Source organism: Lissotriton vulgaris, chromosome 9 (assembly GCF_964263255.1).
Source record: "Lissotriton vulgaris chromosome 9, aLisVul1.2, whole genome shotgun sequence".
Taxonomy (NCBI): domain Eukaryota; kingdom Metazoa; phylum Chordata; class Amphibia; order Caudata; family Salamandridae; genus Lissotriton; species Lissotriton vulgaris.
The window spans coordinates 976,112,993-976,138,162 of record NC_141697.1 but is presented as its reverse complement, the minus strand read 5'-3'; the positions used below and the strand labels follow the sequence as shown (position 1 = coordinate 976,138,162).

Below are 25,170 nucleotides of genomic sequence, written 5' to 3'. Positions count from 1 at the left end.
CATGTGTCACCAACCACCGCCGCAAAAGTAGGCAGCCCCAGCATTAGAAACCCACTAATACAACCAAACCCCATCTCAGCAACAATGAACACACATGAGAATATTGTTGTACGCCCTAAATCCCCTCACATCACACCCAACCCTAGTACCCCCAGGTTGCACCTTCCACCAGATGCTGCCCCTTTTGTGGCAGTAATAACTGGGGTCCCACTCTTAGAACAAAATGAGAGAGAGTCTACCAGGGACCTTTTAGATAAAACCAGGATATGGTGCAAACACTACTCAAGTGGGGAGTATGACATATCCCCCTCTATCATCATGGCTAGAAGGTTTGGGTGGGTAGGACACGGGGCGAAGAACATTACTGGAGATTGTATCGTTGTAAATTTCTCAGGGAGAGATGTCGCCGAAAAACTATTCTGGGATGGGTCTCCCATTGCAAAAAACGACATTAGACCACTCCCTCTAGGTTATTTCTATCCTACGTGGGGGAGCAAGAAGCCACGTTCCCGCCCCCAGAGGGTAACAGAAAAAAGAGATACACCTACACTAGGACCCTGTCACTTTGCTTTGCACCCCAAGAGCGGTGTTCCTGCTCTTTCTCCCCAGCGCCCCCCGCAATCACGATACCCACACTGATTATTGAAGATACACAGACTGGGGGATTGCCATTGTCTAATCGTTTTACACCTTTGTCATATCTAGGTAATTCTGATTGACTACATAAACCCCGCGACATTAATCATACGTCTCCTCCGAATCTAATTTTAAAAAATACATGCAGTATCCTTAGTTGGAACATTGCCAGCTCTAGATCCAAGAGCCAAGATGAGAATTGGCTGGGCTTTGTTTCATCATTTGATATAATCTCTTTCCAAGAAACTTGGGATACAGCTAACAGATTTGCCTTAGATGGGTATGCCCACTTTAGCATCCCTGCTAAACCAAGTGTGGCAGGGAGAGCAAAGGGAGGTCTATCCTTATTAACCTCACTCAACCTGAAAGGGACACCCAAACAGCTAGAGTCAGGCTCCCCCCACTGCCTAGCAGTAGAACTGCTACTGGTGAATTCACCCACTATTTTATTCATTCATTTTTACAACTCCCCCGAAATTGTCAGTACAAACCAACACCTAGAATCCCTTGGCGAATTTCCAGATAACTATAGAACCATAAACAACAGTTTTGAGGTTATCCTCATGGGCGATTTTAATATACACCCCTGCCACTTGGATTGCATCTTGGAAGACAAAGGAGGGCCACCCTTTTCGCTCCCCACGCATCTTGAACACACTAAATATGGGGAAGCCTTGGAGAACCTTTTGACCTCCTTTAATCTTTATGATTCAAGTTGCTGTCCAGTAGGCCCTAGACCCCCAACGTTCAAAGGGAAAGACACAGGTTCAGTCATAGATTATATCTTCTTATCATCTTTTATTTTGTCCTTTATCTTAAGTTATAGGGTAGAAGACTATTTTTAGCGACCATAACCCCATGATATTAGAGGTTGCTCAGGGGGGGTTACTAGATTTTAAGGACTCTGAGGCGCAATGCGCGACTGATCTGATAACCAAAGATCAGGGTAGAAGGTTGAAATGGTCTAAAGTGACCCCGTCACTTTTTTTAAAAGAGGTCTTAGCAAAGGTAGAAGAGGAGGTTGGTACTTGCTTAGACCCTGTTGCCCCCAACACCAGAATAGTAGAGGCTTTTAATTCAATATTTCAACAAGTAAATACTGACTTAACGCTCAAAGCAATACCAGGCGGGCAGAGAGGAAAACGGTGGTTTGACACAAACTGCACCAAGGCACACTCCGCCCTCTTAAAGGGACTAAAGGAGACACCGAGAAATAGAATACATATAGCTCTTCTTAGGAAGAAATACAAACACGCTATCCACGCTCGGAAAAACCAGATCAAAGAACAAGCCTGGAATGACCTGCAATCAGATGAAGTTTTGCGGGATAGTTCCAAATTCTGGGATGTGATTAATCAGCCTTATTTCTCGGGGGTGGAAAATCATGGCGTAGAATGTGTCATCCCGGGTGAGCAGTGGCTCGCCCACTTCGGTAATATTTACAGCCAGCCTACCTCTGGTCACACAGAGGAGCTTTTCCCCACCCTCGTTTAGAGCCAATTCGAGCATTCAAGGAGGAAGACGTAGAAAAAGCTATAAACGAAACACTCAAGAATAAGGCCCCGGGCCCTGATGGGGTTCCTGTGGACTTATATAAGTCCGCACCAACATTTTGGGCCAAGATTCTGATAAATGTTTTCAACTCTGCTAGAGAAAATAACTTTCCCCAGTCCTGGGCTAGGTCTATAATCATTCCAATTTTTAAAAAGGGCCAAAGGGGCGATCCCACCTGTTATAGGCCAATTTCCCTAATAGACTTTGCTGTCAAAATCTTGGGTAGAGTCATTTTAGGCAGGATACCAACATGGCTAGAAGGCAGAGGAACCATGTCGAATGCCCAGTACGGTTTCATGTCCAAAAGGAGCACACTGGATCAATGTTTAAATCTGCACTTGATCATCAGTAAATATACCATAGTGAAAGAGGGGGCCTTGTATATGGCCTTTATGGACCTCTACTCAGCCTTCGACCTGGTAAACAGGTCGAGGCTATGGGGGGTCCTTTTGGACATGGGTATTGAGCCAGCGTTGGTGGGCTTCTTAGCTGATCTCCACCGAGGACTACAGGCCTCTGTCAGAGTCACCCGGGAGGGAAGATGTACTAGTTTCTTCAAATCTGAGAGGGGGGTGCGGCAAGGGTGTATCCTTGCCCCCCTCCTTTTCACTCTATATATAAACGCACTTGAGCCAGCGCTTAACACCTCGGCAGTTGACGTCCCGCGTGCAGGGGAGACCAACATCCAGGTCCTCCTGTACGCGGATGACGCGGTTCTTTTGGCCAGAACAGGTGTGGCCCTCAATAAACTATTGGCCTCTTTTGGTGATTTCATGACCTCTTTAGACTTGAAAATAAACACCCAAAAATCCCAGGTCATGATTGTGGGACTAAATGGCAGGAATAAGAAACCTATAACTTTCTCTTGCACAGGGAAAGAAGTTCGGAGGGTCTCTTCCTTCACTTACTTGGGCGTGATTTTCGATGACAGAGGAACTTGGGGCGTCCAACACAAGTCAAAAACGAATGCAGTTGTAAGATCTGCTGCAGCCCTCCTGAGTTTTGTTAAAAGAATGGGGTCACGACCTATGGAGGCTATCCTTAAAGTGTACAAAGCCAAATGTTTGGCTATAGCCACCTATGGGTCTTCAATCTGGGGATACACAAAACCTGATACTATCCAGAAGGCGGAAAACAAATTTCTTAGATCGCTGCTTTCAGTTCCCCAGTCCACTCCCACCTTCACCACACACTCAGAGTTAGGCATTGGGTTTGTCACAGACCAAATAAAATCTGCCCCTGTTATCTGCTGGCTAAAAACCTGGCTTAACCAGGAAATCTCTTTAAACCATCTGATCCTCAGACTGTCTAGCCCTGGATGGAGCGCATAGAATCCCATGGCTGGCCTATGTAAAATCTATGCTATCATATGTGGGGCGCATAGAGCTTTCCTACTCTCCTGATCGCATCCAAAAAGAGGATGTTATGGTGATAAAATCTACACTGATAAACTTATTTATGGCAGAGCGGGAGGAGATAGAGATGAAAAAACGCTTGTTAGAAGAAACTATGCCCTTATCGCTGCTTCAGGCCTTGAACCCTACCTAGTTTTTGTAACCGAACCATTTCACTGTTTTCTTTTAACTAGATTTCGTTTAAATTTGATACACTTTTTGTTGGGCTCCTATGCTACGTGGGACACTCCTGTTAACGCAAGTCCTTGTGATTGCGATCATTTTTCACTACAGGGCACATTACATTTTACCATGTTTTGCGAACATTATGCACCAATCAGAAAAAAATATCTATTACCAATTCTCCGGGAGGCTGGCTTCTTACAGGTCAGGCCAGCGCTCCTGTTTTTACAACTTTTGTCCAGTGCACGCGTAACTTTTCATGTAGCAAGCTTTTTAGTGGCAGGAGTTCGTATAAACAAGAAGCGTAACAATGCACGGCACGGACATATTATAACTGAACTATCTTAGTAAGTGCCGGTGCCCAATTTTTAAGATCATGTAATAAATCGTCACTGTGAAATTTTTAACGATGGAAGAAATAATTACAAACATTGTTTTTATAGAACCTATGAAATATGCTCATTTTAAACATGAAATTTTTATCCGCATTCTTTGCTTATTATAATTGTATGTACTTTATCGCTGTATTATATTGCTTTTTTGATGATCCGTATCTTGTGTCTTTTCGTGATTTTTATAAATCGAATAAAAGTGATTGACTGACTGACTGGGTGTCATGGAAGCAAAAGATATGACCTTTTCTTTTCCCTCTTGCATTTGTGAAAGTGTGGCACCAATACCTCTATTACTGGCATCTGTTGTAAGAATAGTGTCTTTGGCAAATTTCCAATGCAAGGTGCTGCAGCAATAGCTTTTTTTTATATTCAAAAATGCACAGTCATGGACAGGTAACCATTCAAATTTTGTATCCTTCTTTAGTAGATCTCTCATGGGTTGTACTAGATCTGAAAAATGTTAATACATTTGGACATATTTGTTTCAGGTTACTGGGATGGGTGGCAGATACTGGGCTTTGATGCTACAATAGGTAGGGCCCAATATTGATGATGGCACGCGCCTCACAATTAGCAACAGCCATGAGCCATTATGAAATATAGGTTTAGGTAGTTGATGGAGGACTGGGCCTTCTTTAGTAAGTTTTTATCGTAGTTGGAAAGATTTCCAGATATCATTGTTTGGTTTCATATAAGATGTGTTTATTCTTTCTTTCACCGTTGGGCCATATGGGTGAAACAGGAATTGGCTATCTTTTGTACTAAGTGTGAAAGAAAGAATAAAAACATCCTATTGAAACCAATCAATGATTTAACTAACGTGGGTTTATTCAATACAGCAGTCCCAAACAGCTGTTACTAACGCTACTCAACCTCCATCTAAACATTCTAAGGTGCACTCTCGGGAGCGTTCCGAGAGGGAACCAAACTACAGAGAAAGGGGGGGGGGGGGGAAGGAACGGCTTAATAGACAGGTGAAAGAGGGCACAGGAAAGGAAGGTGAGAGGAACATGAAAGGGTGAGAGGGGAAGATTATAACATACTTGTAATCCCAACTCATCATCATGGACATTTGCATTAAAATCAAACACTTTGTGTGTGATCCCAGGTCACTTATTATAAAGATAAATATATTATGTCTACATGTGGGGGTGTGTGTGCACTTGTGTATGTATGTATGTACATATATATCGAGAGAGAGAGAGAGAGAGAGAGAGAGTGTGTGGAAAATATGTAACTGTTAACAGTGTAATATAGTTCAATATAGCCAGTAAGAGTGTTTGATCGGTCCCGTGAAATCTAAAGCCCTGAGGGAAAGGCAAGCGGTTATTAAGTGTTATTGAAAGACTGAGATGTAAATATTTACCCATATTACACACAGTATCCCATATAGTATTTTTTAAATTACATGTATATATTTGGTAGTTAGATTGAAAAAGGCTGCTTTGTTCAAAGCACTGACTGGAGTTAGAAAGTTTAGTATGTGTATACCTCCCTTGAGTAAATGATTGATAAAACATTGGAAATGCTGAGGGTCATTGAGTTTAAGGTGATTTTGTGGCAACTATGTTAACCATATAATTATTAGCTTACCATATTTGCCACATAATTTGCAGATTTTACAAAAATGTGGTTTCAAGCTCAAATGGATGAAAAAAGTGCCTCAGAATGTGCTGGATATTCTGTTGCATGGTTTACATCACCGTGCCGCATTATTTGGTCCTCCATGCCTCCATGCCTCATAATCCTAGTAGGCCTGACAATGTTAAAGGTCTTCAGAGTGAGGGTGTGTGGCCAAGATGGTGGAGGAGCAGTATGTGTAATTCCTGAGCTTCGCACTGGTCCACACAAATCCTGACGACATCCTGATCATCATGCCTTCCTTCAATCAGTAAGGTATCCCAGCATGTCCAGCTACTAGACTACACCATCACCCCTGTGACATTAAAACCTCACCGCCCTGATAGGTCGAAGAGGAAGCTGAGGACTCAGTTGCAGAGGCCTGCATCGCAGATGGGGTACCATCAGAGCCGCGACCGAGGGATTTATACTTTCCCCCCTCTGCTTTTCTCCCCCCCCCACACTTTTGAGTGACTGACACAGCCCCTGGAGGGCAGGGGGGAGGGGTAGCAGGGGAACTACGTCAGGGCTCTGACCGGGGGAAGTCCCACCCTGCTTTTATTTGTAGGTCCAGAGTGACGAGCAGTGCCGGAAACCGCACAGCTGTTACAAAGCCGAGAAAGTGGTAGTGGCAGCGGCGGGGCTGAGACTGGAGTGCCCGGACTGATGCCTGCACGCTAGGGCTTGGTCACTCCCTGAGATAGAGGAGGGCGTGTTGTCCCGCATTGGCCTGCCAGTGATACAGAGGGGACTGGGGAAGCGGCACAGATCCGGAGCCCTGGAGCCCAGCGACTCATGGGTTGTTGGGGCCTACGCCACCAGCAATGAGTGGGGCCGCAGCCTGAGGGATACCAGGCCTACATTGAGAGTGGAGTATCGCGGAAGGACTCAGCACGTGCCCCTGGACTATCACAGCTAACAGCGTGCCGCCACCTACAAAAGGCCCCCAAGATGAGTGCCATCCTATCGCACAGACGTTCCCCGAGGATAGGGGCGCCATGTGGTGGCATCGTGGTATGGGGAAGGCTCCGGAAAAGGCCAGCCCGTACGATGCCCCAGTGGCCTACAAACTTCCACCCGGATACAGAATGGCTAAGGGCGCCTGGATCGTTTTGCGCGAGTGGTGAGCCAATCTCCTCAAACACAACCGGCCACGCAGACCATGCCGGATAACACCACCCTTCTTCAGGCTATACAGTCTTCCTCAGAGGTCTTGGAGGGGAGGGTTGGCGAGGTTCGGTCTGAAGTCACCTTACAGAGGCTGAATCCCAGATATCAGAATTGGAGGACATGGTTGCCACTCTTTGGGAAGAAGCTACAGCCACTCAGGACTCGACTAGATATATATTGTGGCGGTTTGAAGATGCGGAAAATAGGGCCTGCTGCAACAATCTCTGATTTGTAAGATTTCTTGAGGGAGTGGAAAGCTCTGTTATTTCGCAGTTTCTGTACACCTGGCTCAGTTGGACAGACCTCTCTGAACCACCTACGGCACAGATGTCACATTGACAAGCAAAAGTAATGAGTGGGGGTGATGGGGGGAGAGTGGGGGGTATGGGGTTAAGTTCAATGTTTTCGATCCTCACCTGGAACGTTAATGGCTTAGGTAATAAAATCAAAAGAGGGTTAGTGGCAGCATATATCAAGAGGCTCAAATCAGACATTGTCCTGCTGCAGTAAAGCCATCTGAAGGGCTCCCACTGTAGATTTGTGGGTAGGGTGGCTTACACTACACTTGCACATGCTGGATTCACCACAGGATCACATAGTGTAGCAACCTTAATGAGGAAGACACCCCATTTAGAATAGAGAAGACATGAACAGACCCCAATGGCACCTACGTAGCAGTCAAGGGCATATGGGGACACAGACACATAACTCTAGTCAGTGTATATGCACCCCCATGGCTCCAGAAACAAACATTGGATCATCTTACTGAAGTGCTACTGGAAGAGGACTCCACCAGATAGATCTTTTGGTGAACTTAATCGATGTAGCAAATGTGAGATTTGACCAATCGCATCCAAGCTCCAGTAGCCAAGGGAAAACTCTAACCGGATTCATGACAACCCTGGGATTGTCTGATTTGTGACACTGTTTTCATCCGCACGTCCGTGCATACTCCTATTTCTCTGGGGCACCCAAGGTTTTCTTTAGGCAGGACTATATAGTAGCCCCCAGGAAGAGAAGTGCGGCTTGTAGACAAAGCAGAATATTTGGCTTGGGGTCTATCAGACCACCGTGCCCATGAAGACAGAGAACAGGATGGAAGCTTAATGCCTGGGAATTGCGAGATGAGGTGGTGGCGAGAGAGATTTATGAAAAGAAAGACTCTATATCCTCTGCAATCATCCTCTGGGAAGCGTACAAAAATGTGCTGATGGATAGGGCACAAAACTATATATCCCACGTGAAGAAACGGGAATTCAGAAAACTTGAAAAATTAGAGAAGGAAATTATACAACTAGAGGGACAGCCCGGAGCCACAGCAGACTCCTCCAAGATACATAAAATAGCGATGCTTCGGAAAGAATATCAGACACTGGCCCATCAGGAAGTTAGAATTTCCCTTTTAGACACACAACGGCATCCATATGATGCTGGAGACATAGCTGGGAGGTTGCTGGCATGCTTGACTAAGAAAGATGGTAGATTATACAAGGCAGATGGGGATAAAGGGAATGAATTTGCCAGCTATTACAATGCCTTTTATGATGCACGCCAAACAGCTGAGGCATCCCACGTTGAGAGCTACCTTGAAGTCGCGATTCCTAGCTTAATGGAAGAAGACAGATGCCTGTTCGAAATCGAGGTGATACCTATGAGGTAAAAACAGCCATTCGAGATCTGAAACCAGGAAAAACTCTGGGCCCTAACGGCAAACTATTAGGCCCATACTTAGGCCCATACTTACACCAACTATTTAGAGAAGCCAAGAAAACTGGTACCCTCCCGCAGGACCTCAGAAGCTCCATGACAGTGACATTTCTCAAACCAGGGTAAACAAAGACGGAATGTGGTTCCTACCGCCCGATCTCACTCATAAACATGGAGACCAACATCCTAGCGAAAAGGCTCCTCAAGGTCATTACTGACCTAATTCACTGTGACCAATCGGTCTTCATGCCCAAACAGTCTACCTGACTTAACCTCCATAGACAATATAACTGGCTGGAAACTGTACAAAACCTAGACAACCCATATCTACAGCTATCCTTTGACATCGAAAAGGACTTTGATGCTGTTCTTTGGCCCATTCTGGGACAGGTTTTAGTGAAATATGGTTTCAGGCCCGAATTCTGAGCATGAATTGCATTGCTTTAGAAGGACCCTGTGGCACAGGTGAGAGTAAATGGGTAACTCTAGGCGGAATTTCCCATCAAACGTGGCACACGCCAAGGTTGACTGATATCCTTCTTACTATTTGCTCTCATACTAGAGCCATTGGCATACACAGTCCGCTCACACACAGTTCTCACCGCATTTAAGGAAGATGTTAACACACTGTGAGACAAATGCATCTCTCTATATGTGGATGACATACTGCTATATGTCACCAACCCAGTCCACTGGGGGGCCCACGCTGGGTCTCACCATTCTCCTGCAGGAGCAGTTTGGACTCCTGCAAGTGTACTGCAGTACTAGCTTACACCCAAAAAATGTTTTATTCATTTTGGGCCCAGGGAGGTTAGAGCGCAGGAGTCCACTTACCCCTTCCTGCTCCACTGTACTTAAAAATTACTTAATGACATGGGGACAGTCCTGTAATGGTCTGCTCATCATTTGTCTTCATGTTGTGGGCAGCAAATCTGATTCTTCGGTACTGCAGGACCGCTGCTTCCCCTGGTGTAGAGTTGGCCGACAGGCAGTGGGGGGCGGGAGGGGCCGTGTGGCACATCAGAATGCTCTTTTTTCTTTTCTATTTTTTGTTTAATTTGCGGTATTGTGGTTCTCCCTTGGGACCAACCAGATCATTTTTCACCTTAAGTTCTCAAAAATGGCTGAACAAATTTACTTCAAATCACCAAAAGCATGCTTTCTGGTAAAGATCTAGTCTTTCAGCCAAACTTAGTGTAATTCTGTTCAGCCGTTTACTTGACAGATCACCCCAAAACTTTCCTTTAAAGAGCATGGTGGATGAACTTTAACCCTCTGTTATGGTTAGCAAAATATTATTTATTATTTCTATACAAACCAAACTCAAAATACACAAACATTACAAATTCTTAAGTTATAGTTATACCTTAAATTTATAATTTAAACACCACCCTTAAATTAATATAGGTACTCTTCATCTACAAACCAAACAAACTAAACAAAAATGTAAATTTCTAAACTTATACCTTTAATTTAGAATTTATGCAACAGTAATTTATCTTAACTTTGAAAAATCATCTCTCCGGTATCCATCAGTTGATTTTTGTTGTTTTGGTGTCTATCTAAAGATAAAAATAAAATCTATTCTTATAAATTGGTGCTGGATTCTTATCGAGTCATGTTCCTTACTTAGAGACTGTTTTGGTACTTCTAAATGCTTTATCCTTGTTCCTCTGATTTTGCCTGGTTACTCTGTCCCACAGCTACCTAGGACTGAGCCAAAGATGTTATTAAAGAGCCTAACTGCACCTAAGAGAGATTGTGACATTATTTCATGGTGAGGTCTCACAACCACACCATATAATAGTACACTGTCCTACAGTTTACTTTTAGAAACTCAAATGGTAATTTGCCACTTTAGATATGACCAAACAAAGAAAAAAAAACACAACTAATGAGTATGAAAAAACAAAACAGAAAAATAAAGATTATTTTTAGAGACAAGTTTAATTGTAAAAATCAACTACTGCAATAAACATCATAGTGTTCATTGTGTGAAGCGTAATGCCTTTTAAGTAATGGTATTCAAATTATGGTAGTTCGTGTCAAGAGTTATTGATACAATTAGTGCATCCTTGATGCATCCCAGGCAACCCTCACTGCACATGGCTAAAGACTCAGGGTAACATGAGCTGGTTGTAGGCAGTGAGCTGGCTGCTTGCATAAGGTTGGGCGCAAGTCATGTGCCCACCCACTATGTAAGGGCAAACAACATGTGCAAAGCAGTTGGCCCCTACTGATGGGCAGAGCTCAGGCCCTGCAATCAACTCCCTCACATAATTTAATGTGTATTCGATTGTACAGATCTAGGAAGTTTGGAGCCAAAGGACCCTTCTCATTCAAGGATCATCACTATTGCACTACCTCCAAAATATTTATGATATTGAACCAAACTTCCTCAGATTCAGAAGACTGCAAAAATTTCATCTAGTGAAACAATTTTATATTTAGCCTCCTTTGCTGCCTACTTCTGAGGTTGAGCCTGAATGGGCAGATGCCTAAAACCAGCTCTCGGCACAGTATATGTTCACCTTGTGACTATTATTCATTTATAATCACATCACCTGATTTAGGTTTATTGTCACCCTACAGATTTGTAGACCCACGTCTAATCTGTGTACCAAAGCACTATGAGGCTACGGCTACCCTGGTGGTTTGCAATGTTTTACAACAAAAAAATGAAATAAATACATGTACAAATAAATGGTAGACCGATGGACAGATAGGGATAGAGAGATAGACAGATAAATGATGTATTGACTGTTAACTGTGTAAAATTGTAATCGTTTGAGCAAGTAAGAGACATACCGAAAGAGAAAAACGCATTAAGACAAACACATTTATTAAGTACTGTATGTTTTTTTAACTAGCATTTGTTTTTGTTTTTCTGCACCTATTTTGAGGTACACATACCTGCTGGCAGTAGGAGTCAAATACTTCAAAAGCATGTTTATACATGAAGCTGCCGAAGGAGACTGCACTCGGATCTGCTGATCGCAACAAAGTTTGAGCCAGGGACAAGATAGAAGGGAAATAATCTCTGAGAACCTATCAAAGAAAATATCACATCAATAAAAAGCAAGTATAGAACTCAAAGAAATGTGTTTGTTTATATACACAATGCCAAAGGAAACTTAAGTTACTACAACAACTGTAGAATTAGCACTGACATGTCCAACCATGCACCCAGCAGATCAGATGAACAGTGTACAGCAACAGACCCAACATTTCAGAACCTGTGTAATCTTGCGGTAAATGGTGCTTGAACTGTAAGTCACTCACCGTAGTAACATCTGCACCCTTAGTCCAACAGCACCTTAAATTAAATGCATGCTTGCATGTACCAGCGGCACGTGCCCGAAAAGTTAACAATGGGCTCTTTGTGCATGAAGGCCCCATTCAAGAGCAGACTATACATTTCATATGTCTGTCTTGCCACCTCTGACTTAGCTTGTTTTGCCCACTTGCATAGAGATGCAAGAACACACAGTCTGCCTGAGATGATGCTGATTGGCTGTACAACTTGGGAAGTCTCATAGATTATGGGTATCATATTTTTCATTTTGGACTGCAGTAGATTCCTCTACTTTGAAGGACAGTGGTATCTTCTTGGCTGTACTACTGAAACACAATCTACATTAGGGAACCCAAGAAAGCGATCCTCCAGAAGCTTCAAACAAACCAAAATCAAGGAGGCATAGTCAGCTTGAATCTCAAAAGCGGATTCATACGAGAATAAAATTCAGAGTAATCAACTTGGTATCCAAAGCACATCATTGTCACAGCACAAAATATGTGCAGTAATGGACTTCAAGTTACATCCCCAGCAGAACCTGGATATCAAATAAAAATAACTTGATTATTCAAAGCAGCTTTAAACTTAGTGGGAAAGGAGGTAGTTCAATCTGTTTCGTGGATCTTAAGAAATCACAAAACTAAGATCATACAAAATCAATCAAATCTATCAACAAAATAAATAAACGAAAATAAATACAAACACCCTGAAGGCAACCCTCTTCAAAGATGCCTCTAAATGTATTTTAAGCCCTCTAGAAACTCTAAGAATGCACAGGGACCACACAAAACAGCAACAGTAGGACAGAATGCGTAAAGGGGGAACACGGCGGACAGCAAAGCAAACGGGTTGGGAGCTCTCTCCGAAGCCTTAAGAGCGAGTAAGGGACTAACCAGGGATGATTGTTTAAGCAATATTCTGATCATTTGTTTTAGTAAATGTTGATGTACAGGTCCAATGAACTATATTTATAACAGTCATGAGGGTATTCCACTGCTCTCCGGTAATGCGGACTACTACAGAGGCAATTGAAAGGCATTGGGAAATGTGAAGTGCAGTCACACCCTCTGACAACCACATATAACCTTTGAGCTTTGTGTGTGCATAATATTTGGAGCAGATACACACAAAAGATAATGCTACAAGTCCACTCAAAGACACAGAATAGTTGTTCAAATGGGCACAGATGACATGGTAAAGATGAGGGAAGAGAGACAAACAAAAGTTTAGGTTGACAGATACTTACAATTGAATGGTTTCTGAACATACTCTGTAGAAGTTGGCTCTGGATGCAGCCTAAACGAATCTTCTTTCTCAGAACCCTTTCCACTTGTTTTTTGTTATTATTTGTGTTGGTGGTATAGAGTATCAGCAGAACAATTAGGTCTATGACCTTTACATGAAAAGAAAATATAAAACATGAAATTAATAACAATTGGTTCTGTGATGGGCTCTGGAATATGACTGCTCATTCTCTAAAAATATAACAATTGTAGGAAAACAAACAGGAATTTAGGATAACTATATTTACTCTTGCTCAAACATATTGCAAGAAGGATCTCATTTATAGCAATAAGTCACAACCGTCTAAAAATGAGTAAAGTAAGAAAATATAGTTTTTGAATACAGTAAGAGAGTGAAATACTTCACCCATGGTGGTAGAGTCTCATTCTGAGTTGAGGGGGTGGTAACTGAGTACAGTTATCCAGTGTGGAGGTATTTACTGAGTGTGATAAATACCACCTACCTACTCTACCGTACAAAGTGAGGAATAACATGGGGTACTAATGTTTTGCACATTGATTACAAAATCTTTTCCAAACGACAAATGTAGGGACATGGTAATTACCCCACAACCTGTTATTATTCCAGTTTCTGTGCAAACTGCTCTTTGTGCACATAGTTCAATAGGCTTTACCCTTAAGCAAAGTGACCATACAGGATCACATTCTGAAGACTTCTCGATCCTTGAATTAAAAGCGGTTTAAAGTGAAACTGTGTTCAAAACTGGCTTAGCATCCCAAAGTTCTGTCTAGTAATGTTTTTCTAAAATAACATTCAAGAAAAAAAGTAATGCACATGCAAAGCGAATGCATGAATGCTTATATGAAATGGAAAAAATATTAACCTATAACAACAGCTTTGTAGTTTGAGACTATTCTAAATGTACGTGCTGTGTATCACCCAACCAACTGGAGAGTACCTTGTTGATCTGCTTGAGGTTTTACTGCATCACCAATATACAGATTATGACTGTAACATCAGTGACCCAAGACCATTCATGCACTATATTTAATGTAGTATCTTCACATTGATATTTCCACTGTTATCGCACAAAGCTATGCATACATGTCAAACTGTACTATGCAGATATTGTTTTTCAACAGAGAGATGAGTCGGGGTCTCATGTGAATCCAGGCTAATCTTAGACTGAAAATGTACGTTTTTAAAATAATGAACCTACTACTTTTGCAGCAAGAACCTTTTCTAAACTACTATGGTGTACATTGATTACAAAGCACTATTTCCCACTTCATTGCACTGTGAATGAAGTACTGCTGGTACTATGAGATTTTTGAAAATAGAGTGCCTCGCCGTTACTGCTTGCCTTAAATGAATGTGTACACATTAGATTTTAGTGATGATATAAACGGAGGATCAAGTAGCAGCCTTAAATATGTTAGCAAAAATGCATTGCGAATTTAAGCCAAGGGTCCCATTTTCTTTCTATTAAAATGCTTAAGGACTTTCACCAGATCAGTGGAGCAGGCTCAGCCTGTTCAATTGTTCTAAAATTAACAAACTGAATAAACTTTAATTTCAAGATAAATAGGTGTTTTCACAAAAATAGGAGTGCCAAAAATATATGATAAGAGAGAAGATACAGAGAGGATATATTCATGGTATGGAATGAATTGAAAATGGAGTCCTAAACTTTCCGGTCTTGCTTAATAACTGGACCCAGACTTGAAAATCAAATTAAACTATAGGAATGAGAAAATAAATGGTCTGGATCTGAACCATGCAATGAAAATTGACTACTCTTGTCTGTGGACTATGTTGACTAACTGCAACACGCTATAAAAGCTTTCACCTACTTAACCTGTGACACAACCTTCCCTATGGCCAGTTTTTACAGATTAGATAGACGTATACACAGAACACATTTCTAGGATGGGAAAAAGCTTTGCACCAAAGAAAAAGAAAGTATACATCCAACAACAGATTAAGGAACCCTTTCAAAAACAATGACAGACGTTCCACTGGTGTGTTAACAAATTTGGCATCAACAGCATTATGATTTGTAATCAGAAACCGCCTTAAGACCTTGCAAAATCTCCAACCACTTTTTGTGTTTCAGAAAGGTAATACTTGGGACACTAAAGTGAGGCAGCGCAGCAACCAACCAGACCATAAAGATATACTAGCCATTATCGGGGAAATTCCACCTACAAAAAATGTAATATGCTGGAACAAGTATAAGCTGTATAGTATGTAATTAAACATGTAAAAAGCAAATTTAACTGGAAAGGTAAGAAAATTAGATTTCTCTAACATTTTTCATGAACTGTAACACTTAAAGCATGAACCCATGCCATGAAATATATATTGTTTATGAACTTAGGAGCCCGGTGGGCATGCATGGATTTTATGAGCATGGCCATCACGAATTTCCCTGACTGTGCTTAACTAATTAAATGCGCTACACAGTCATAAGTAAATGGTCGGCAATCTTGAGGCGATCACCAGTTGCAGAATTTGCTCATACCAAATTATATTGGCTTCGTTCAAGCTCCCGATTTCTTTGTCGGTCTCTCCAATCTTTCGTGAGGATCAATTGAAACCATGACCTATTAAATAACGACTATATCATCTGCACTTTGTTTCTGATTTATTTTATTCTTCAGCCAATTTCTTGGTAGATCAAAAATTATTGTGGAAATTCTGGTCGGACCTTCTCCTCCTTTTGAATAGATGTTTTATTCAATTATTTTGGATGCTCAGATAACTATTGTTCTGTCCTGATGATGACTGAATATCTACAATGGTCGAAACGTCGTTGACGCATATATGTGGCCGTAATTGAAGGACGCATTGTTATGCTTTGTGTTGCTTCAGTTTTGTCCTGAACTCCCTATCTATGTATAATCCCTTCCGTCAGCCACTTGTTCGATTACACATTGTATTGTTGATTATTTTTGTGGTTTGTGTACTGTATTGAGGGCGATTGTCCTGCATGTTTTAGTATTTAAAGAAGTTTGCTAATACATTTTCTATGATTTCTATTTACTTTAACATGGATTTCTTCTTTTTCCTCACCTACCTTCTTTTCTTCTTTATTGGTCTTTTTAACTGCCACGTCTTTTGGGGTTTAGTGTGTAGTTTGATGTTTGATGTTATGTATTGTTACCTTGAACTCTTGTTAGGATTCTATGAAATATATATTGGCATGACAACACAAGAAATGAATATATATATATATATATATATATATATATATATATATATATATATATATATTACCTACTGGCGGTCGCCAGTAGGTAGTTATAGTTAGGATTTTTTTCAATGTTAAATCTGAAAATTCTATTTGGAATAACTTTGGCGCCGGTTGACGAATCTGCCTGAAAATGTCCTCAAAATGGCCTCGCGGCGTTCCGGTCCTTCCCTGAAAGTTTGGGGGGGGATTCGTCAAGCGGGGGCCGAGATAAAAGGGGGGTCCCAAAACGCGTTTTCCCCATGTTAATTTCCATAGGGCGGTCGATTTCACTTTTAGCCCGAACGGCTGAATGGATTTCCACCAAACTTGGCAAAATTGTAGGGACTGGTAGCCCGATGTGCCTTTGCTATGTCTCAAGATATGTGCTCCAGTGGATTTTGAGTAATTAAGGTTCAAAAAAATATATATATCTATAGCAGCGCTCCGGTAAGCGCACCGGTACGCGCACCGGGCGCGCCACGCGACTTGCGCGCAGAAAGCTGATTGGCTCTGGGGTGTCTGTAAACATTCTAAACAGTCCGGAGCGGCCGCCATCTTGTGTCTCGGTAGGATCGAGACACAAGAGGTGGCCAAAACAAAGGGGGAAATGACCATAAGGGGGCAGAGTAGACCCCCCCTTGACCCCCTAGGTTTGATGTGGGGGCCATGTGTTTCAAGCGTTACATTACACTGAAATTAGGTCTGTCACTCTGTCACAAGGATGGTGTCATCAGTGATGTCATGAGTGATGTCACTGACCATGTCATGAGTGATGTAATATGTGACGTCATCAGCAGTGCATTGCAGGCGCGCAAGTTATAGTGAGTCCAACTAACTATAACGTGTGAATTTCAATGGTTTTATGTCAGTAAAATTTCCAGCTAACTATAACTGGTGTTGTCAGTGAATTTAATAGGTTTTTTAAATGCTAATTCCTAACTATAACTGGTGTGAAACCTATGGTTTTTTCAGTGAATATATATATATATATATATATATATCTGTTAGAAATTCTTAATGGGATAATGGATACCAAATGCCTCAACAGTTGTGCACATTCTAGAAAAAGGACATGGACCAGAAAAGAACAAGTTACATATGATTGGTAATGTCTTTTCTGGTGGATACTCTATAGAACCACAGAGTCCTCACCTTTAGAATAATTTCCAGGGACCCAACTGGATACGGAGGTCTTCATTGCAGTGCTCGCACGCACTGCCCTGGAAAAGACGGAGCAGAGCCAGATATAAGTGCCAACATATGTTTCTTGCTTGACTTTTTCTGTGCCTTCAAACGTGGAACACATAACACTGGGTACCATTGGGTAGATCTCTAACTAGGGAATTTGTTAGATTGGAAAAAGAGACCACTCCACAGAATGGAGTGGTGGGAGGGAAATGAATCTGGGGTTAAATAGAGCATCCACCAGAAAAAGAGTTACATAAGAAGAGCAAGGAAGATAGACGCTTTCATCAGAAAAGCAGGTTAACTGCAGATTCCTCACCTTTAGAATAGATACCAAAGCAATAGATCCTAAGGTGGGGGGTTTGTGGAGTGGACTAAGGCCAAAGAACCCTCCAAGACTGAACTGGAGGATGCAGTTCTCATCAGACCAGTCGGTCAAGGCAATGGAGATTCATGAACATGTGTACTGAAGCCTATGTTACCCCCTGACAGATGTCAAGAATAGGCGCTATGCGGGTCAATGCAGAGGTAGCAGCCTTGGTCCTGGTGGAATATGGCAGCTTCTTGGCCAATGTGCAACAGATTTTAATGCAAAGGACTATCCGCCTTGACAGAGTCCTTTTCTACTCTGCCTTACATTCCTTTTCCCCAGGGAGACGCACAAACACGATGTGATCAAAGTAAAAGCTTAAAGCTCTTTTGGGATTTACATAGAGGAATCTCTCCTCTTCTTTTGAAGGGTAATGCAGACCAAAGTATGCTGGGAAAGTGACAGATTGTATAAAATGAAAAGGAGTAACAACGTTCTCTCAGGGGAGAGGATGTGGCCTAACAGCTAGGGCGGTCGATCTCAAATCTGGGCAATCGGGTTGGAGTCTTGACAATGACACTCATGTCCTGTGATTCTGGGCAAATCACTTAATCTCCCTGTGCCTAACAAAAATGAATGTGTCCTTGTGTAATGCAGCTGGTGCTCATTTAAAGAGCTCCGATACCTTCGGGTCAAGTTTGCGCTATGTAAAACTCCGGAAAGAAAGAAAAACTTGCCATAACAGGCCGCCCTGGTATCTTCAGCGCCAGTTTGTCTAGAAGGGTGTATGGTGGTTGTGTTGAGATAGCCTGGAGGTCAGTCACGCAACAAGCTGATTTGACCGTGACAAGGGAAACAGTCTTCAATGTCAAAAAACACTAAGAGCAGCGGAGCAATAGCTCAAAGGGATGACACATGAGAAAAGTCACAACCAAATTCAGATCCCACTGTGGCATTACAAATGGTTTATGAGGGAACATGCGTGTTAAACCTTTAAGAAATAACATCACAACAGGTGATTTAAACTGATGGTTAGGTAAACTAAGAAAACCTGATCAGTCCAACAAATAACCTTAAATAGAACCCATTTGCAAGGCATTTCAGGGCCAAAGACAAAACAATAAAATAAGCAACAGCTTAGCTTACAGAAGGTTTGTCCTGCGGCTGCCACACCCAGACACAAATCGTCCCAGCTCCATAGACTTAGTGGAAGGACATTTGGCAGTCAGAAGCACATCAATTATTTCGGGTGGCAAATAATTGCCACTGCTACTGAAGATCTTCCCAAAGTGATGAGATTAGTGGGCAGACACACATGCTTAGAAGCTCCAGGGACCAAATTCTGCTGGCCCAATTCAGAGCCACGAGGATGACTTGGGCCTAGTCATTCCTGACCTTCTTCAGCGCTCTGGGCAGGAGTCCTGTGTCCCACCCTAGTCAAAATGCATTTTCTAACGTGCACCTTTGCAGGAACTCCAACAAAAGTTTCGACACTGCGTGTGCTCTGTGGTGGCGAAAAGATCTAGCCAGGGTTCTCTGCATTGTCGGAACACACCCTGTACCCCCTCAGGTGTAGCTGTCATTTATGATCTGCCAGGTGCAGCCGGCTGATGTTGTTCCCCATGATGTTCAATGATCCAGATAGGTGCTACACAAATCAGACAGATCCCCTGACGTTTTTCCACAGGCGTAAAGGCTTTTGGAACATGACCCAGGACCACACTGAGCCCTTCTTGCTGCAGTACCACTTAGTGGTGCGGTTGTCCACGACATCCTGTACCAGCCTCCCCTGATGGGACGGATGGCCTGCAACTCCAACAGATTCATATGGAGGTGGTCTTCCGCCCGAGACCAGAGTCCTCTGATCTCCACCTCTTTCAGGTGACCTCCCCAACCCAGCAGTGAGGCATCTGCCACCACCGTACGCTCTGGATGGGGAAGGTAGAGGGGTTGCGTGCTGGCCAGGCTCCAGTCAAACAGTCACCCCTGCAGATTTTGTGTAGTCTCCTGTGAATCCTTGGTGACATTCAATAGTTTCCTGGGTGATTGTCCCACTGAGACTTCACATTCCACTCCAAAGGACCTTGTTCGCAGGTAACATTTGTGGGGCTCCAGGACATGCACATGACAGAACACATCCTGCAGGTAAAGGTTTACCATTCAGTCGCCCAGATCCGGGAAAGGCAAAATTTGGGTCACTGTGAGCATTTTGAATTTATCCTTCTGCGGGAATGCATTCAGAGGGCAAAGATCTAAATAGGACGATGGCAAGTATGGACACTGTACTACTTTGATGTGGGTGGAAGCTGTTATGGGTCAGAAAGAAATGGCAGGACACAGTCCTGTTGGACGATCTGGAGGGCCCATCAGTCAGATGTGATGGAATGCTATCCTTGAAGAAAATTTCTAAACCTGCCTCTCACAGGGTGGTGATACACTAATACGGGCAAACTACAGGAGCTTGGAGGCTGATGTCAAAGGGGAAGGAAACAGAGAAAATTGGTGCCCCTGGTGTCCTGTACATTACCTGCCTAATCCCCATTCCTGGCCATGAAATAGCCAAGGTGACTGCAGCGGGGGACCTGGTATTGCCTGTATGCCAAACCTCTGGTGTAGCCTCCAAAGGACCAAAAGTGATGAGGAAACTGCCTGGCAGGGGTAGTTTCCTTGATACGCTCCAGGGCGGAGTCAGCGTTTTGACCAAAAAGGCGGGATCCATCAAATTGCATGTCCATAAGGGATGCCTACACTTCTCCAAAAAAGCCTATGGATGTTACCCATGTGTGGAGATGGAGAATCACCCTTGTACCAACTGATTGCCCAAAACAAGCAGAAATATGCAGGCCAAATCACATATTTGGCTGTATCCTGCCCATCTTGGATGGTAAGAGACAAGGATGCCCTAAACAGTTCCAAGTCATCCATAAAGATCTCACTGGCCATGTCCCACGGGGCATGCATATATCAGACCAGTAGGCCAATTACGTAGCCTTACCTGAAGCAAGTCTGGCTAACAAGAACATTAGTTTCATAAACTCAATATGCTGACTCACTGCCTGGAGGGATAGGGTGTGGGTAGGAAAGGAGTTTGTATTCTCTTTGCTGGTGGACAAAGACTCAGGAGTAGCATGCTGGATCAGACAATCAGGGTCACCGGGCAGCCGTCTGGGGTGTCTGGCGACCTGCCTGTTCACACGTAGGGAAGAGCAAAGATAAGACCAGGTGCCCATACCAGTATCATGTAGGGCTTAATTGAATCAAAGTAAGAACTCATAAAAAGCAGGCCAAAGCTGAAGAACTTCATGAAGGACGTTCATTTTAACCTCAGCAGAAAGAAGTTGTAGGTCCAGGACCTCAGCAGAATGTCAAAGTACCACAGCAACGAAAGCACTCCCTTCTGTTGCTGGCCCTGGGGGGAGGAATAAGTCCTGTATCAGGGGAAGTATCAAGCCCACTTGCCTCCTGTAAATCTATATATAAACTGTCTTTATCACAATGTGGTGGTAAATCATCCCCATTGTCTTCTCTGGTCAGAGTTGGAACCGAAAAACTGATGGAGCATTTGAAAATGGCTCCGCAAAAAAGGTGTTTTGTCTGAATCCGAATGTTCAGGACAAGTCTGTGTTGAGATAGATTCAGCTCAGGGTCGGAGAAGAAGGGACCTTTGCAGGCAGGGCCGGCTCTAGGGTGGTGCGATCGGTGCCATCGCTCCGGGCGCTGACTTGGGGCCGGGGTGTCATTTTTGCAAGTATATTATCATTTTTGAAGCACCTGTTTTGGTGTTCCTGGCCTAAAGCAATTTCCAGGCATCAATTAAAATGTCAAGATACTGCTGGTGATTAATCGTCCTCTTGGCAGCGGCATAGGAAGGGGGTTGGGGTGGGTGCGGGACGCCCCGGGTATCATCACTAAGGGGGGGTGATAAAATTGCTAAAATATGTAAGTATTGAAACTTTTTAGTTCAGTCAACAAACGCAACAAAACGTGGCTGAACTCAACGCAGGGGGTGACAACAAACTTTCTGCACAGGGTACCACCTGATCTTGCTACACCACTGCTTCCTGGAAAGAGACTGGAGGTTTGTTTAGTGAAAGTTTTGACTCATCCTAATGTAGCGCACAGGGTTAAAATGCCTGCTTCTAAGAAGGATTACTATGCAGATAACAAAGTGCATATAATGTAAATAGGTTAGAAGGTTACTGCTTCTGTAAGAGATCTCCTTTTGTAACTTGTATTTTATAAGTCAAAACCCTACTATAGGACATTGAGTTATTAACTGTCATCAAAGAATTGCATGCAAACTGCAAGGTATATGTTAGAGCTATATGTTTTTTTACCCAGTCTTTCATCAGCCTAATCTGGTGAAAAGGGTTCATTTGGGTAGAATTTTTTTATTATTAACGAGAAGCCCTAACAATGATGTTACGTTTTAAATTCTAAATGTTTTTTTCTAAAATAAGGACTCAAACTATATTGCCTACCAGTATCGATGACATGTTACTCATACACTACACCTAGTAGTCCTGTTTGATGTAACATTTCCTATACACAGATTTACACAAGCATGATTGATTGTCTCTTTGTAATGTGTGTGCAATATAAAGTGCTCTGACACCTTACAATGGTATGAGTGGCGCTATAAAAGTAAAGTAATCTGAGAGACAGTGTTATAGAGACTTGAGAGGCACTGTGAAAGGGTGCTAGTAAGGGAATCCGGGCAGAGGTGGTCATTGGGGGAGAGCCAACAGTCATTGTCGCGCAGGGCGCCACCAGTGTTAAAGCCCGCCCTGTTTGCAGTACTTGGAGCTAGTATGAAAGTTGGCAATGGAGTAAGTGCAGAACCTACTGGTGGGGTCTGTTCATGGGCTCAGAGAGAACCAAGGATGGATCAGCCGGTGGTGACCCAACGGATGTCTCTCTGGATCATTCTGGCCTGGAGGTGCAACAAAAATACCCAGCAGGGCATCCTGCAAGCCCTTGAACTGCTGCTTCATCTTCAATGGCCCAGTGAACTAGGGGCATTATCTAGAGTTGCTTCGATTTGGACTTTGAGACACCCAATAACCTTGACTGTGAAGAGGACATGTCGCTGCCTAGAGAGCAGGAACGTGCCTCGCCCTCAACTAGGAGTGGGACTGGTTTGGCTTCTTTTGATATTCCACAATGTACAGCCTTACTCCATAGCCCCACATCGCTTTCGGGTGCATGAGAGGCACATTCCTCACATGACTTGGAGTTGTGCCCCGAGCCCAAACACCAGAGATGCACCTCGTGCAAATCCATTACCAATATCTGTTTACGGAAGTCACAACGTTGTTAGAACCCTGTTGTTTTAGGTGGAGAAATAGTTAATTTGCCCACTAAAATCCAATCTGAAAAACTTGTCAAACTGACACACAAGCATTGAAAATGCAATAGGTCTCGCCCTCGTTTAAGTTAAAGCAATTCTGTTTGTAATTAGGTGTTTTTTTAGCTTTGCTTTTTTTAGTGTTTTTTTAAACTTTCTCGTACATACCATGCATATGTATGCATGTATGTACATGTATTTATATAGATATGCAGATCTATACTACTATAATAAAGGAAGAACTTTCAGCCTTTGCGGCGGATAAACTCGGGAACCACAGCGCCAATCCACACACCAGATACACTGTTGGAATCGTCAGGGTGTGTAGATGGTTATAGGCTATATACATTTTAAAAAAACGTTATTTGAAAAATGTACAGTAAAAAAAAAAGTAGTCCCTCCGAAGTAGCGCCGGGCGCGACGTGCGTGCTCACGTCAGGAGCGCGGGGAGGAGCGGCGTCCAGGAGCGCGACGAGGAGCGGCGGACATGGCGTGGGGGAGGAGCGGTGACGTGAGGAGCAGCGGACAGGCCAGCAGCGGTGCGAGCAGCGGACAGGCTGGAGGAGCGGCGGCTGAGGTAAGGGAGCGGCGGACATGGCGCGGGGAGGAGCGGTGACGTGAGGAGCAGCGGACAGGCCTGCGGCGGTGCGAGCAGCGGACAGGCGGGAGGAGCGGCGGCTGCGGTAAGGGTACCCATATCGGGGTAGGCGGGAGTCGGGGGCCCGGGCTGCTGGACAATGTCGGGGCGGACGGGGGTCGGGGAAGCCTGTTGCTCCCGGACAAAGTTGGGACGGGCAGCTAGTATATATATATATATTGCATATATATATATATATATATATATATATATATGTATATATATATATATATATATATATATATATACACACATATATATATATTCAAAGCTCCGCAACTCTGCGACCGGGAACCGGCAGCAGAAAGCAACAAGACGGCACTCGCAGCAGATATTAAACCATATTCGGTTTATTTAGCGCAAAGAAAATGGTAACAGACGCGTTTCAGCACTTGCCTTCGTCAGTGTCAGCTGGCGTCGGCAGTGCAGCAATTGATAAGGCAAAATTCATTGAAACAGAAAAAGGTTCAACAGTGCAAATGAAAGCGTCATCTTGGAACGATGAAATAACGCTATTTACAAAACGAATTTCAAATTTGTGAGCAATGGGTATAAATTGTACATTTATAGACATTCAATTCGTGTTATTTAAATAATTGAGCCCTGGATGGGCTTATTAAACACAAAATCATACTTTAGCAAAAAAGATCATTGCCCAAATTATCCTATACTAGTGTTGGTATACAGTTGAAATAACCCAATCCCAGTGATTTCATTATCTTTGGTAACAATTGAGGCCTGGATGGCCATAGACACAGTACCAGTATTTACAAAACCACACAACATAAACCCTAACTAAAGGAAAGGGGTGTGAGAGGGGCGGGGGGTGTTGATTCTTCTGTAGACCAAATGATAACTATACCTTACCTAAAGAAAAGGTTTCACTTCAGACAGTAGCGTGGTTCAGAAACAAGGGAAAGTGTTCATAGGTGTGATAGTAGCTCCTCTCCTGCATTAAGTCCTCCCGGTGACTTCGTTTGGAGGTCGATAATATATTGAGACTCCAAGCGTCTAAGTCGCCTTTTTAGATCTCCACCCCTGATGTCTTGAGGGATGCAGTCTAAGCTGAAGAAGCTGAGTTTTGTCCTGTCGCTGTTATGGTGGCTTGCAAAATGCCGGGCCATTGGATAATTTTCATCTTTATTCGCAATGGCTCGTTGGTGCTCTAAGATTCTCAGCTTTACTGCTTTCGTGGTGCTTCCTACGTACATCCGTCCGCAGGGGCACTTCAAACAGTATACCACAAATGTGGTCGAA

General features: G+C 43.2%; 1 protein-coding gene across 1 annotated transcript in view; it reads right to left on the bottom strand.

Moving 5' to 3' along the window:
• The window catches only part of FANCD2 (FA complementation group D2), a 1,101,131-nt gene that overhangs the window by 895,241 nt on the left and 180,720 nt on the right, over positions 1 to 25,170 (bottom strand). Inside the window, exons 15-16 of the mRNA XM_086938826.1 lie at positions 13,201 to 13,347; positions 11,573 to 11,707 (exon numbers count right to left, since the gene is read on the bottom strand). Of these exons, the coding sequence (XP_086794952.1) occupies positions 11,573 to 11,707; positions 13,201 to 13,347 (282 nt within the window). The remainder of the gene's footprint in view (positions 1 to 11,572; positions 11,708 to 13,200; positions 13,348 to 25,170) is intronic.